Below are 15,988 nucleotides of genomic sequence, written 5' to 3' on the forward strand. Positions count from 1 at the left end.
AAGAAGAGGAAGGAGGAGGAGGAAGTGGAGAAGGAGAAGAAAGAGAAATAGAATAAGAAGGACAAGAAGGGAATAATCAGCAGTATTACTAAAAAGAACACACATTTACAGGAGTGCTTCTTCAAACAGCATTTACAAAGTATGGGTCTGAGATGTAAACAGGCTTTTAAGGCAAATGACGAGGGGAAAAAAAGCAACTATCAATCAGCAAGCAAGCACTTTTTTTTTTTTTCATTTCTACTCTCAGAAAGATGACACTGCATGTCTGTAGTCGATCCTAGTGCTCTGATTTCAGGCTGAGTTGCTGAAGAAACACTACTCGGAAGGAAGAGTGTGATTGGAAAGAAGGGATCTCAAGACCCTACCAGGTCCAGTGGGGTTCAGAATGTGGATCATAACCTCCAAATTCTTTCCCCTCCCATCCGACAGAACAAGGGCAGTCACCTTCTTCCTGGAGTCCAGTAGCTGCTCAGGCATGAAGGTCCCTGCGGCGACGGCCAAAGGCTTCAGAGCCCACGTTGGTGGGCACAAAGTTGTTCTTCACCACAGCTCCAGACCTGCTCAGCAAGCCCGCCAGCCGATGGGTCACACAGGTGGCAGTGTTGCAGGATCTCTTCTGGGCAGTGATGCTGATTTGCAGGATGGAGAAAGAAGGCAAGGCCTATCAGTGAGAAGCGAGAGGCAGAAGCCTGCCTCATGGGGCCTTCATAAAGGGAATGGCAGCTCTTTGACATACCACTTAAGAATAAGAGTTTCTCCTAAATGCAATTATCAAAGCTGTTAGGAGAAATGGTCTGGCAGCTTTCGCTAGGAGCCCTGCCCAAAGACCTTCGTGAAAAAAAACCCAGTGCCAATGATGTGGAAGTGTGCAATCACTATATGGTACACATGAAGCTAATGTTACACTGTACATTAACTGGAATTTAAAAAAAAAAAAAACTTAAAAAGAAAAAGAAAAAAACCCAGTGCTAAGCTAGACTCCAGGAATCACGTACTGAAACCTGCACTTACTGTCACTTACGTACAGTCCTTTTAGAACCAGGAGGAAGTGGTCACCAAAGGCCCAGCCCTACCCCAAGACATGCAAGAAGCATATATAGCAGCCATATAGCAGTTACAGACACCAACAAAACCACTTTCCATGGTAAAATGAAAATTCCCTGAAGTCTTACCTGGAAGAGGCTCAGAGAGCAGGGATGCAGCATCCTCCCCCAGAAGTGTTTACCTGCTCCTCAGCACACCTGTTCTTGAGGGTGGAGCTGGTTCAAAGGGACCACTCACCAAGGCCTGTATCCGGCTATGCTGAGGCTAAAGCTACTTTTCAACATAGGTTCTGGTCACTCTCAAGCCTTGGACAGGGACCAGAGTAATGACCACCACAGTGCAAATCCTTTTAGACAATAGGTTTATTCATCAATGACGAAGCATGAGGGATGAAGCAGAAATTGGAAGACTCTGTCTTGAAATCCTCTGGGATCTCAAAAAACTTCCCTCACTCTCACCTCTAACTTGGTCTAGGAGTCCTGCTCTCTTCCCTTCCATCCTGAGATCCCCAGTATTCTCTGTCATAAGCAAAGCTACCAATACCAGCTTGAAGGACAATCAAAGTAAGATCTGCATGCGTTAAGTTTATCAATGGGAGCAAGAAGAGAAATCAGGAAAGATTGGGAGGAGTTCAGTTGGCATCCTGGAGGGCCCCAAAGTGGGGTTAACGGCCCCTCTCCAAACCGCTGGCTATGTCCCTTTTCTTCCCAGGAGTTTCAGCCCCGAAGCCGATGCCAGAGAATGTATGAAAGTTGTTGAGGTCCTTCGAGTATGTGCCCAGCACACAGGTACTCAGATTACTGCACCGCTTAGCTCGGAAGCTGTCCAGGCTGCAGGGAAAAGACATGCCAGACAATACCATGCACCAGGTATGCCCTGGAGGGCAGTCATGCAGAAGGTTGGGCCAGGGAGGGGGAGCTTCGAGCAGAGGCGGGAGGGGCAGGCAGCAGGGCAGCTCACACATCCTCCATCAGGAGAACCTAGAGGTTTGCTGAGCCAGGGCAAGGTGGGGAAGGGCTGCAGTGGGGAAGGGGTAGCCTTTTCTAGCATTCCTCATGCTGCATTATGTCAGTCCTCATGCTCTGCACTGAGATTCTCAGGGTAGCTGCATGTGCATCACATGCCTCTGACCCACGGGGCCATAGCCAGGCCCAGGGCTGGTGTGTGCTCCAAGCTCAGGGGACACAGGGAGGTGAGGCTGGGGAAGGGTGTCTGGCCCCACGACAACATGCGCGTCTCCACAGATCCTACACAATAAAGACCCCAGACCTACCTCAGACACTGCTCTACCCAAGCCCACCCTCTGCAAAGCCTTTGGCTTCACCTTGCAAATGTTCAATGAAGACTCCTTGTGGGTGTGAAAGAACAACGCACACAGGTTAAATTTCTAAAACATCCTGAGATATACCAAGTCCATCCCCTGGCTTCACACTTACCAGTCCCAAGTCAACGAATGCTGGGAGTTCTCAGTAGGGCAAGACCAATGCCCAGAGTAAGGGATTCTATACGTCCTCATTCCATTTCCCATTTCCTAACAGCTTTCAGGAATGGGCCTCTTTAATGCGTCTAACCACGGTCTCCTCGGCTACACCAGGACCGCTGTCTTCCATGGAGCCCAAGCCTGGCTGCGCCCCAGGGCCTGGTGAACAGCTGCTGGACTCCTGGCCAGATGTTGCTTTTCCTACCTCTCTGGGATATGTCCTTCCGGAGACGCCAGGGCAGTGGGGGGCCTTACCTGGAGCCCTCCATCTCCTCCTGCTCCTCCTGCTCCAGCTCATTTCTCTTCTTCTGCACAAAGGCCTTCACCAGAGCAGCCAGCAGGAGGCGGCCTTCCTTCTCACTGAGTGCCGTGGGGTCTGGGAGGCTCTCCAAAGCAGACCTGGTGAGGGGAAGCAAAGCCAAGAGAGGCTCTGAGCCCTTGCCTTCCTCCTCCCCAGGATAAGTGGCAAGGCTTCCTGGTTCCTGTGACTCTCCCTGAGGATGTGCCCTTCACCCCCACGCCCCCTCGCAGGACTGAATTCAATGTCCCCCCAAGGGTCTTGTAGCCTTGTGGCAGTGACTTCAGAGGCACAGAACTGCCTGATCCCAGGGGCAGTAGAAGGGGAATGCTCTGTGGCTTCAGGCTGCCTCACCTGAATGGTGCCGCCTGGAGGCTGCCCACCTGGCACAGGACCAAGATGCTGAAAGCCAAGAAGGGAGAGGTCTTCCAGAAGCCCATGATGCCTCTCTGTAAGGAGAGAAAGACATTACCACTGCACCCAGACCAAGCAAGGCCTGGAGCCCACACACCTGGGTTCCTGTTCTGCCTCTGCCACAACGGCCTTGTGGCTTCAGGCAAGTTACCCCACCTCCCCAAGCCTCCGTGCATTTGCCAAAGGGGCTGCTGTGAACCTCAAAAGATACCAGGCTGTGAACGGCTTGGTAGAGCAGAAACAGGTGTCCCGGGGTGTGGTGGAGGAGTTCTGTGGAAAATCAGGGAGAGGCCACACACGAGTGCATGCACACAAACGCTCACCTTTTGCCTTTTGCAGAGACCAAGCGGGGACCCACCCTAGTAAGATACATTTGTTCTCCCACTGCGCCTGTCTGCTCAGGGACTGAGAAATCTACGGCCACCTTCCCCTCCGCTGGACTTCCCGCTAACGCGTGGCAGAGGAAAGACGGAAGGGTACCTTGGGAAGGAGCACTGATCTCTCAGTACGTGGGTTTGGACTTGGGGAAAGTGCCATTTAACGTGCCAGTTACTGGTGTCTTTGGGCTCTGGCAGCCCAGTCCCCTATGCTGGAGCGCAGTTTAGCTGTAGGTGCGGGTGGCCAGTATCCAGACGTGAGCCCCCTGTCCTGCTCGGCTGACTGCACAGCCCCAGGTCTCCGCCAGTGTCTCAGGGACGCTCTTGGGCTGGCGGCGCCTCATAGGAAGGCTCCAGGCTCCACCGTCCCGAGAATCAAACGTGATCCCTCAGGACACAGATCGCGCAGGGCACTCCCAAACCAAACTCAGGCTGAATCCTGCACGCCAAGGTGCACCAAAGCAGGGGCCCGCAGACCCGCCTGAGCTCGCGGAGCTTCCAGCGCCCAGGCGAAGCCCTGGGAACGCTTGGAGTTCCACCTGCGCTAATTAGAAGATAGTGCTCTGACTGTCCCAACCGCTCTCCTCCCCCTGAGCCGGACAGAGAACTAGGAGCACCTGCCTGTAGCTGGGCCGCAATGGCCTTGAGAGGCAAAAGAAAGGCAGATAGATGGAGCAAACTAGATGAACTAGTCGAGAGGCAACTTACTAGAGTGAGTGGAGTGGGAAGTTCCTCACCTGGAGCCTGGAGTTTCTGGACAGCTGTAGCGGCCGGTCCGCCCCGATGGACACAACGCCTGCTGCGGGCGTCTTCCCGGCGGAGCTCTGGGCTCTTATTCCAGCGATAGTGGGAGGGGAGTCCCCACGAGTCCGCGCGGCCAATCCAAAGTGGCCAGGACCGACCCAGCTCCAATTGCGTCATTGCTCGCGCTGCCTGCACTGGTTCTCTAGGGAGGGGAACCATCGGCTCTGGCTGTCTTTGCAATGAGGTCATTGCTTGGAGAGCGGGAGGGCGGGGAGGGGTGGAAAGCTTTCGACGTCCAGAAAGTGGGGGCCAAGTGGGGAGTTTGGCGTCACCTACAGTGAGGGGCCAGAGCTTCTCTCACTTTCTTGGTGCCTGAACTCCGATCTCAAAGCCCCTCCTACTATGCCAGTACCGCCCCCGGACTGGCCGCCTGGACCCCCAGGAGGTTAAACAGCAGTCTGGGGTTCTAAAAAGGCATCTCAGCTGAAATAGCCCACTATAAAAAAGTTGGAGGGGGCGGGGGGGATGGGAGGGAACTTGAAAGATTGACCCCCTTGGGATCAATAACCTTGAGATATCCCTTGCTCTCCCCCATCCATCCTCCCTCTCCCCCAGCCCCCACCCCACCTGCGCCTTGGCACCCTGCGCCTCGCAAAGTAGCTTTGCTTCTAGTCTGGCGAGCCAAGCCTCCTTCGCCTCACTCGTCTGGGATAGGTGGGAGTGGGAGGGAGGACTGCGGAAGGGGCTAAGCCGGCACTGGCTACACCAAGGGCTAGGTATTTCCCTCCTGCTCCCGAGACCTCGACGGTGGGCTCAGCACCCTCCACTCTAACCCAGGACCTTCCACTGCAGCGCCCCGGTTGGTTTACACAGCTGTCCTGTGCTTCGGGCTTCTGTTTGCCAAGCTGCTGGGTTGGGACAGGCTGTGCCCGGGTTTCTACCGGTGTCTCTCCACACCCCTGCCCCACTTCTCTGACGCGCTTGATTGCTGAGTGGGCGGGGGTCCTGCGCGGTCCCACAAAGGAGAGACAGTGCTGCAAGCTCAAAGGGCAGCCTTCGGACTTTCACACACGCGCCTCTCTCAGCTACAGACGGGCTGGTGAGCGCACTCGCGCTGCGCGCGGGGCGCACGTCCGGCACTCACACACCTGGACCCCAGCCACAGCTCGGCTTTTCGCATTCACACGCGGACACTCGCGGAGAGAGCCTGCACCTGCTGCAACTTACGCGCCTCCACCAGCTGTTCGCAAATGAGCGCGCGCCCAACAACCCAAACCAACCTCGCCCAAACCCAAAAGCGACCCTGCAAGTTTCTGCTTTAGGAAACAGACACGTTTTTCACACACAGGGGTGCACATTGTTCCCCAGGCACGGGCGCACGCACTCAACCTCTGCTTTATTTCTTAAGGAAAGCCGAGTTCTCCGAGTCCGCGCTGCGGGCGCTCGCCGCACCTGGGCGCGGCGAGAAGAGCCCCAGCTCTTGCCGACCGGGCAGAGTGGGCTGGCGGGTAGAGGCAGTGTGGAAGAAGTGAAGAAGTATACTCCCACACACACCTCGGGGCCTTAGGCTGGTCCTTTTTGGGGGTGAGGGCTGTGCCCCCAAATGCGCCCTCTGGCCCCTCCTAACCTCAGGAAGCCTCTCGAATAGCCTCGCCCCGGGGTGCAGTGCAGAGAGCGAAGCCAGAGGCTCGCGGGATCCCACCCGCTGGTGCTTACTGCTTCTGCAGATCAGAAAGGCTCTCAGGCGCTGCCTGTCGGAGCCCTCGGGTCTTATTTTCAATTGCACCGGGGCAATTGAAACTCCAGGTAACACCCCCAAAGAATCCTGATCCTCGAATCCTGCGGCTCTGGCCGGGCCTGCTTGCTACCCCAGCAGGCAGGGTGCACTGTGGCTGCATGACCCAGAGTCGCCTCTAACCCCGGAACGCTGCGCGGGACCTACAAAGTAGCCCAGGGCTGTAGCAGAGGGCTAGCCGGGCAGGGCCCTTCCTCCCAAGGCCCTGCAAATACAAAAGACTTCATGTCCCTCTCTCCCGGGTTCTGGCAGGAGTGGAAAGGCACAGCTGGGAGGCACTACCTGACTAACGCCTCTGCCCTCTACACCGCCTGTTCCCGGACCACTGCCACCGTCTCTGAGGTCTGGCAGAGCGTTGTAGCCGGCTCCAGGAGCTCGGGGTTGCACCGTTCTCCCCCAAGCTCTGCGGCCTCGGAAAAATAGCTGCGCCGGCGAAGGGGACAGAGGGGAGGAGGGAGGGGGTAGGAAAGAAGCTCCGGAAGGCCCCAGACCCTAGAGCCCCAAGCTGCCTAGCCTGGACGAAGCTAGTGGCGCGCCGAGCCTGGGGAACAGGTGGGGCGCGTTGGTGGAGTCAGGTTGGGGTTTGGCCTCTCAGGAGGCCCACAAGTATGAATTTGGGGGAAACTTTGAATCCTTGGGGTTGAGGACTGGAGAGGGCTAGGACTTTTCTGAAGTGCTGGGACGAGCGGTGCTGCCGCTAAGAGGGATACAATCCCCAGCTGTGCCTTGCGCTCCCGCGGGGCGCGATGGTTGCCCGCAACCCCGCAAAGAGCTGCTACCCCGGGTAAAGTTGGGCGGAAGTTTCTTTAAAGGCCTCTGACAAGTAGGAGTGTGCACCCGACCCGCAGACAGATCGTAACCCCAAAATACCTGGATCCGCGCTTTGGATACCTTCTTGCGTGCTCCAGTGGGACCGGCTATTTTAGCTGTAAGCACCCAGAATTATTTGACATGGTCTTCTTCCTCCTGTCCTTGCAGTGTCTGGCGCACAGTCGATGTACAGCAAATGTTCGGTGAAGGGAGAGTGAGAGAGAGGATGAATGAGTGAAGAGTTCCATGGGTTCATTACAGTCCGAGTCAGCAGTAAATTCGCAGCCAAGCTGAACAAAACAGACCCAATTTAGATCTATTAGATGGCAAAACAGATCCTTGATCCAAAGACGCACCTCTTTATTGAATAGAAGGAATCCCTGCCCTGGTGAAAACGTTCTGGAATCAAATGTGAGAAGTACTGAGGACTTCTCTTCCGAAGTACACCAGCTCAAAAAGCAGTTTTCCTCACCCCATCTTTGTATTATATTAGTGAGTGAATGGAAGGAAAAGTCAATACAATAACTTGCTTTCTAAATTGAGAAAATTACATTTTTATTTCCCTGGAACTGTTCTGAGCTCCAAGGCATCCCCAATCAAACCAGCTATCATAAAGATTTACAAAAAAATAGTTTCTCAGGAATATTTTGTGCTTTTAAATCACCTGAAGTATTGTGATGCTCAGCTTAACTATTTTATGTAATTACTTTTAAATTTTGAAACTGCTAGTCTTAAACAATTTTAGAGAGAAAGAGATTCCATGTATTAAACTTTTTGAAGCAGAAAGTTGCATTCATGCAACAAATAGTTATTTGAGAACCTTCTATGTGCGGGCCATAGTTCTAGGCACTAGCAATTCATGGTGAGCAAAACAAAAACCCTTCCCTCCTGATGTTTGTATTAAAATTATGTATTTAACAGAAATCTTTATATATTACCCTCTACCCAAATAAAACACATCCCTACCCTACTCACCTCCTCTCAATATGGTAATGTCATATATTTGTTTGTCAGAAGGATAGTCAGGGCTTACATTATTAAACCACGTAAATATTACTTATTCCCAGCTGAGCCACATAGTGTACTTTGATTACATTTCCTTGTTCATTTGTTTTACTTCTAGTAATTCCCTCACGTTTCATTTGTCTAATTTTCTTTCTGCCCATCCCTGTTTATTCCTTTTCCTTGATCCTATTTGTTCCTCATTCTTGGTTTCCTCTCTCACTTTGGTGGAGCATATTCACCATTATTTGATAAATAGATTTTCTGGAAATGGAATTCTAGGTTGGAAATTATTTTCACTCAGATTTTTAAAATATTCTCCACCGTTTTCTATTTCCAGTGTGGAAACCCATTGCTTTCTCTTTCTTTCTTTTTTTTTTAATCTCTCTCTCTCAGAATCTTCTCACTAGTGTTCTGAAATATCATGATAATGTACCTTGGTGTAGGCTATTTTTATTTATTGTTTTATTTATTGTTATGAGTACTGAGAGAACACTTGTAATCTGAAAATTCATATCCTTCACTTCAGGGAAATTTTCTTTATTTCTTTGATAATCTCCCTCCCCCGCTTGGGTTCAACATTCTGAGAGTTTTTTTTTTTTCTTTCCAAATTTACATTGTTTTTAAGTTCTCTTGATCATATTTTTAATTTCCAAGAGCTTTTTTGTTTTCATTCTGTGAATGTTACTTTTTACATCCTCCTGTTTTTATTTAATGGACACAACATCTTCTCGTAGTTCTCTGAAGTTGTTAAATATAGGTTTTGTTTTTCCCTAGGGGAAATATCCTCTAAGGAATATTTCTCCTAGGAAATGTGTAAAGAAAACAGAGTAAGTTAAAATTTGTTTTGTTCTTCTCACATTAGAGGCTAGCCTCACACCTCTAGTTCTCCTCAACTGCTTATTTATATTTAAGAGGAAGGTAATAAACTGCTAATTGGAATATGGGAATGGTGGAGTTGTCCATCAGTGGGCCTGAATATAGGGTGATTAGATGGGAAGCAACCTCCCCATTTTATTTGAGGGGATCCTGAACTATGAGTAGCTATAAGATTTTTCCCTTGTCTTTTCATTCACCCTAAGAGTCTACCAATCTCCTGCATGGGTCACTGGGATGGGAGTTGAGGCAGAGCATAAGCCAATGAGTAGGGAAGGAGGCTGAGAGTTTTGCCCTTCATTACGGTAATCCTCCAGTCTTTTCTAGGACCCAGGAGGGATAATCATCCAACTGCATATGATATAGAAAGAAATCTTGTGTCTATGTACTCCTCTTAAAGGCTTGCAGTCACTCCACTTTTCAGCCCATCCTGTATCTCCACCAACAGAGGCAACCAACTGCTCAAAGCCCTGAGTTTGTCCTGGGTCCTTGCTTCTTGATAGATTTCCCTGCCCTACTAGAGTTTATACTAGAGATTTATGTCTTGCAATGCTTCCTTTTCCACTCAACCAGTTAAGAACAATGGCTGAAGCACGGGAGATACAGACAATCTTTGCAGAGCCCTCAAATTAGACCCAATTCACTGGGCACTTGACCTCAGCTGATTCCCACTCCCCATCCCAGGCCACCTGCCTGGAGGCTTTTTCCCCAAACCTGAGAGAAATAGAGATGCCAACATTTAACCCACAGAAGTCCCTCCTAGAGAATATTTTTAGAGTTGTCTGTCCCTGCCAGAGAATGAGCAAAGCATGGTGGCCCGGACCCAAGCTTGTCACTCTGAGAGATGGACAAACTCAGTGAATGACGTCAAGGAATTACTCAGGTTGGGTTCCTCTGAGTTGATTAAAATTCTCTCTTGGCTCAGACCCACAGGACCAAAATTGACTCTCTCCTCCCTGAGAGCATTTTTCCACACTACAAAGGAAGTAGAAATAAAGGCCCTTAAAACTTTCTTGTAAAGCTAATTAAAGCAAAATCTCCTGCATTCAACACTCTCAGAAAAAAATGAGAGTTTTGGTAAATTCCCAAGTAACTGAAACATACTTAAAATGGAAAAACGCACCTTTTTAAAAGCCATTTTGGATGGAAACCCTTTTTAATGCATACATTCTCCTCTTAACCTTCTCTGAATGACTCACAGCCATCATTGGTCACAGTGCTGCATCCTGAGTAAGGGCCTGAGTTAGCTGGGCTGTTTACCTCCATACCTGCTGACCCCAAATGCTGTGCTTTTTAACTCTTAGCCCATCATTTTTAGTTATTCTATATTCATCTTAGCATATTAGTTATTTGTATTTCGTTGCCTATGAGATCCTCTTAGTCAGGATCTCAGGATCATGTTTTTGATTTTTGATGGTTTCTTCTGGTCACTAATAATATCTGCCCCTAGCCCAGGCCCAGTCTATCTGAATTTTCACCTGCTAAATTCAATGCCATCAAAAAAGCAAAAGAAGCATGCTCAGTAGAACTGGCTGGAGCAAATCAAAAGGAGGATTAAAGGAAAGATGTGAGTATTTCTCTTATGAGTAATGCTAAAGAGTTCTAATGCATTTTCCTATCTTCTCTGGTCCTTGGCTATGTCCTATATAGAGAATGTTTCTGGGGAAGTGAGTGTTTCTATGGTGTTAAAGAAATATGAGGTTGGCCATAGATATAAAAGAGGGTCTTGCATAACAGTGCTGTGCAATAGAACTTTCCACAATAATGGAAATGTTCCATATCTGTGCCATCCAATACAATAGCCACTAGCCACGTGTGGCTCTTGAGCACTTGAAATATAGCTAGTGTCAACTGAAAGACTGAATTTTTAATTTAATTTAGTTTTAATTAATTTAAATGTAAATAGCTGGGGCACCTAGGTGGCTCAGTTGGTTAGGCATCCAACTCTTGGTTTCAACTCAGGTCATGATCTAGCAGTTGTGGGATCAAGCCCCGCATCAGGCTGTGCTCAGTGTGGACCTGCTTCAAATCTCTCCCCCTCTCCCTCTCATTCACTCTCTCTCCCTCTCTCAAATAAATAAATAAAATCTTTAAAAAAATGAAAATAAATGTAACTAGCCATATTTAGCTAGAGGCTACTGTATTGGACATCACAATCTACAGAATAGAATAGTGGTTAAATGCATAGATTCTGGAGCCAGACTGCCTATTGTTCAAATTCTGACTCATATTTATTAGCTGTTTGGCCACAGACAAACCTCTTGAACTTTCTGTGATCCTCCTTTGTAAAATGGGGGTAATAATATTGCTTGTTTCGTAGGGTTGCTGTGAGGATTACACAGGTAATAAATATAAAGTGCTTAGAATAGTGTATGACAAACTAGTAAGTGCTATATAAATGTTAACCATTGTCTTATATTGGGTTTTTCCAAAAGCATAACCCAAGACAAGAGTTTGAGTACAAACTGTTTATTTGGGAGTTGTATCAGTAAGGGAACAGGGAAGTGAGACAGAGAAGGGAAGATAACCATTACAGAGTATAGTAATAAGTAGGTTACAGCTGCAGGCAGCTGGGGCTTTATCCTGCTTGAGACCTTCTGGGATACTGTAGAAAGAATACCTAGAATTGTCCCATCCAACCAATGATAAACTCTCTACCCACCAACTCCAGTCCATCATCAGTTGAGGGGTGCTTCCCAGAGTACAAACTCCCCAACACATCTAGCCAGTCCCGCATGACCAAGCTTCTGGCCAGGCATAGGGTCACGGGGGCTTACAGTAGAAAGCTATGGGTGCAAATGGAACTGGTAAACATGGGTGGGGCATGAAGATAGTCTACTATAGTCATATTAATATTATAAAGAGTCTGCCACTCCTTAATGACCCCCCCCAGAAACATGCAGGAATAAGTTTCTCATCCATAATAATGTTGTGAAAGATTAGCAAACAGGTTGTTATATGCTGGTGTCACCCCCACCCATCTGATTCTTAAGGTCTTTCCCCAGAGTATCTAGAAAGCCCTTTGGCAGCCCCTGAGTCCTAGAGCCTGTTAACTCCAGTGCTCCTTTCATCAGCAGACAAACACACAGAAAGACCAGTGCTCTCTATTCTCTTGAAGCAATAAATCAAACCCATACAGAAGGCTGCCATTCAAAAGAAAATATAAAGGACATGCTGTCAGAGACTTATTAATGCTGGATGAAGGCCAGCAGCAGGAGTCGGGAGAGTGGGTGTGGGGGGTTCTCAACCTTGATTTATTAGTTTTCATGAATCGATTTTTTATTTCTTGTTGAACAGACCATATTTTCTCAAACCTCACACTTAGAAATTTCCTTGGCCAGGAAATTACTGGAGAATTTCTTCTGCTCATTGTTGAAGATAATTATATCAGGATTTTTTTTTTGTTTTTTGTTTTCTGTTTTTTGTTTTTTGTTTATATATAGGTGTTTTCAACTCTCGACCTTGGTGAGTTAAAATTAAATTTTCATTCTCACTCCAGAAAGGATGGAGGGCTATGGGACATGGTAGAATGACTCTTAGCAATAATGCTAATTGTTAACATTTGACATTGTATTCAGCAGGGTGCTTAGTGTCATATAACAGAATCCTCTAAGCTAGTTTAAACAGGACAGTATTTGTTGCAGGGTATTGAGTAGCTTATGGAATTTTTTAAAAGGCCAGAGAATCAGGTCTGTTTTTGCCTTCTATTCAGAAATCAACCACACCGTGGAAATGTTCTAGTAGGAAGTTGTTGCTGTTCACCTATAGCAGTTTTGCCTCCAGGCAACTACTCCATGAGTGCCCCCAGAATATCCAGGACCCTCTTATACCACCAATACCTTAAAATGCTCACTCTTGCCTTCCAAGTGTTCATGAATGTCTGCCTGTTCATGAAAGATCACCAGAACCTAAATTTTGTGTGGAACTCTAGCTGCAAGAGGACCTGAGAGGAAGTGTTTTTAATTTTCTAACCTCTAAAGGAAGGCTTGCAAGAAGGGGTTTGGATGGTTATTGAGTACGCTACACTCAGCTTCACTTGGATGTCTAATAATCTTCTCTAAAAAGGAATTTTACAGTTTTTTTTCTATCCAAATCTAATTCTCCCCCACTTTTACTCATAAGGGTAAATGGCAGCACCAATAGCTTAGTGTTTTCAGCTCAAAATTAAGGTGTTATCCTTAATTCCTCCTTTCCCTTCATCTATATCCAGTCCATCAGTAAGTCCTATTAATTCTACTCTCCCCACCCCAAACACATCCCAAATCCATCCATTTCCCTCCATCTCCACTAGTGTCTTAGTCTGTTTGAGCTACTATGACAAAATAACACAGACTAGGTGGCTTGTAAACCATAGAAATTTATTTCTCACAGTTCCGGAAGCTGGAAGTCCAGGATGAAGGCGCTAATATGATCAGAGAAGAGCCCCCTTGTGGGTGGCAGACTTCTCACTGTATCCTCACATGGTGGAAGGGGGCAAGGGAGCTCTCTCAGATCTCTTTTCCACAGGCATTAATCTCACCCATGAGGGCTCAGGACCTAACCATTTCCCAAAGACCCCATCTCACAACACCATTACACTGAGTATTGGGATTTTAACATATGGACTTTGGGAGGACACAAAAATTCAGACCATAGCAACCAGGGACCCTGGTCCAAAGCACCATCATCTCTTGTCTGTAGAATCCCAGTAGTCTTTGAACTAGTCTCCTGGGTGGGACTGTTGCCTCTGTAATCCCTTGTCCACATAACTCTTACAGTGATCTTTTATTTTTTTTTAAGATTTTATTTATTTATTTGACAGAGAGAGAGACAGCGAGAGAGGGAACACAAGCAGGGGGAGTGGGAGAGGGAGAAGCAGGCTTCCTGCTGAGCAAGGAGCCCGATGCGGGGCTCGATCCCAGGACTCTGGAACCATGACCTGAGCCGAAGGCAGACGCTTAACGACTGAGCCACCCAGGCACCCCTACAGTGATCTTTTAAAAGCAGAGATTTGTACTGAGTCTCTCATTTTCTTACAATTCTCCAGTATAATTAGAATAAAAAATTAAATACTTTTATATAGCTTTTAGGACAGATGTGATCTACCTCTTATCTGTCTCTCCAGTATCCTCTGATGGCAATCTCCCCTCACCCATATACGCACACTGGCTTTTTGAAAAGTCCTAGAGCTAACAAACCAAGACCTTTCTCACCCCAGAGCCTTTGATTTGCTGGTTCCTGTGCCTGGAAAAGCCTTTCCTATCTGTCAGTCTTCCCCTTCTATGACAATACCCCCACCTAACACACACACACCCCCATCACTTTTTTGAGGGCTTTCTCCTTATCACTCCTTAGTTTTCAACTTAAAAATCAAACGTCATCCACTTAAAACACTTCCCCTGACCCCCCTCCCCATCTAAAGAAGTCCCTTCAGTCTCTTTATGATATTAATCTCTTTTTGCCTCCTTTACAGAACTTACCCCTCTTTGAAATTATCTCTGAAATCTACTTATTTGTGTATTATTTGTCTTCTTTCACTAGAATGTTAGCTCCTTGAGAGCAGCCTTCTTATATATCAGGTATCTCCAGTACCTGAAAGTGCCCAGCACAAAGTTGGCTTAATTAACTTCTGAAGAGTCATGGAAGTGTATGAATGCTGACTCTGTAAAACTTAGCAGTGGGCTAAGGGCTCTACTTAGGTCATTTTACATAATCCCTATGTATTAATCTGTGTTCTCCAGAGAAACAAAATCAATAGGAAATATATACGTATTTACTACAAGGAATTGGCTCACATGATTATAGAATCTGAGTAGGTTAAGATCTGTAGCCAGCAAGCTGGAGACCCAGGAGAGTAGATTGTATAGTTCCAGTCTAGATCCAAATCTGAAGGCAGGAAAAGACTGATGTCCCAGCTCAAAAACAGCCAGGCAGAGAAAAAATTCTTTCTTACTCAGCTTTTTATCATATTCAGGATTCAGTGGATGAGATGAGGCCCACCCACACTGGGGAGGGGAATCTGCTTTATTCAGTCTACCAATTCAAATATTAATCTTATCCAGGAACACGCACCCACAGACACATCAGAAAAAATGTATGACAAATTTCTATGGTCTGGTCAAGATGACACAAACAATCAACTATCACACCTCACAATAACTCTTTGAAGTAGATACTATTATCCTTGCTTTCCATTTGAGAAAACCAAGTCTAGAGAAGTTAAATATTAGCCCAATGTCATATCAAATAAGCTTAAGAGTAGGATTTAAGCATAGACAGTCTGACTCCATATTTACATTTATTTGCCTCTTTCATAACAATTGTAGATGTTTATGGAGAAGCATAATACTCCTGATAAATGGTCTCCTGAGCTCCACCAATTCAAATAGGCATGCAATGTAGAGCAAACTCTAGGCAGACCCAACTATCTCTCCAGGTACCCAGACATAATTACTACAGAAGGCTCTTGGGGGACAAAATTCACTTGTTTATAGACCATCACATTCCTTTGGTCATCTCTTTTTATCTCTTCGGTATATTTGAAGACCATGGCAGCACCCTAGAACTTTTCAGAGAGGGAGCCTCCAGTCCCAAGACCAGAGCCCCATCTCTCCTGAGTTGCCTACTTCTCCACAGAGGGTAGATTGCGTGGGTCAGAGATGATGTCTATTTTCCAGAAGTGAATGAAGAAATGAACTATCAGGTATAGGAGTCAGAATTTACCAAAAGTCTTGACCCAAGGGCAACAAATATGATATTCCAATTGAAACCAGGTTCTAATCCTGAGAAGATAAAAATGCTATGCAAATTTCTGTCCAGAGACGGACAGTGCTTAGAACAGAGCTGGCACATAGTAGCCACCCAACATGTATTTGCTAAAAAGAAAAGTAGTAGTATAACAACTTGTTTTGCTTGTTTGTTAATTTGTTTTGTTTATTCATGATCACCACTGCCTTGCTGCATCATTGATGTGTTTGGATATCTAAGTTTGTGATCTGGACTTAGGAAAAACTGCATTGTTCTGTACAATAGAGGGATTTAAAAAATGAAGTTCCCTTAGGGCAGTCTGGAAGGGCTGTGTGAAAGAGAAAGAGAAGACAGCTGAAGCTTCAGAACTCACAGGGGTGAAGAGCTAGTGAGAAACATTTCTTGGTAGTTAGGGAATGAAA

General features: G+C 47.1%; 1 protein-coding gene across 2 annotated transcripts; it reads right to left on the reverse strand.

Annotated features, from left to right (window-relative positions):
* Positions 1-469: 469 nt before the first annotated feature.
* On the reverse strand, positions 470-3,262 carry LOC114219356 (calcitonin). 2 transcript variants are annotated; one of them, XM_028116891.2, is made up of 3 exons: positions 3,177-3,262; positions 2,780-2,923; positions 470-629 (listed from the first exon to the last, which is right to left on the reverse strand). In XM_028116891.2, exons 1-3 carry the CDS (start codon positions 3,260-3,262, stop codon positions 470-472), a joined length of 390 nt encoding a protein of 129 aa, XP_027972692.1. The 2 variants fall into 2 exon arrangements, with proteins under 2 accessions (XP_027972692.1, XP_027972691.1); XM_028116890.2 differs by lacking the exon at positions 470-629 and adding an exon at positions 1,709-1,874.
* Between the last annotated feature and the right edge of the window lie 12,726 nt (positions 3,263-15,988).

This window comes from Eumetopias jubatus, unplaced genomic scaffold (assembly GCF_037043125.1).
Source record: "Eumetopias jubatus isolate StellerSeaLion01/CBP00866 unplaced genomic scaffold, mEumJub1_p1.0 scaffold_13, whole genome shotgun sequence".
Lineage (NCBI taxonomy): Eukaryota > Metazoa > Chordata > Mammalia > Carnivora > Otariidae > Eumetopias > Eumetopias jubatus.

Excerpts from the sequence above, each read along its gene's own strand:
- LOC114219356 (XM_028116890.2), bottom strand. The coding sequence starts at position 3,262 with ATGGGCTTCTGGAAGACCTCTCCCTTCTTGGCTTTCAGCATCTTGGTC. Across the intron at positions 2,924-3,176 it reads CTCCAGGCGGCACCATTCAG|GTCTGCTTTGGAGAGCCTCC; the intron begins GTGAGGCAGCCT and ends TCCCCTCACCAG. Across the intron at positions 1,875-2,779 it reads GAGGAGATGGAGGGCTCCAG|CCTGGACAGCTTCCGAGCTA; the intron begins GTAAGGCCCCCC and ends TTTTCCCTGCAG.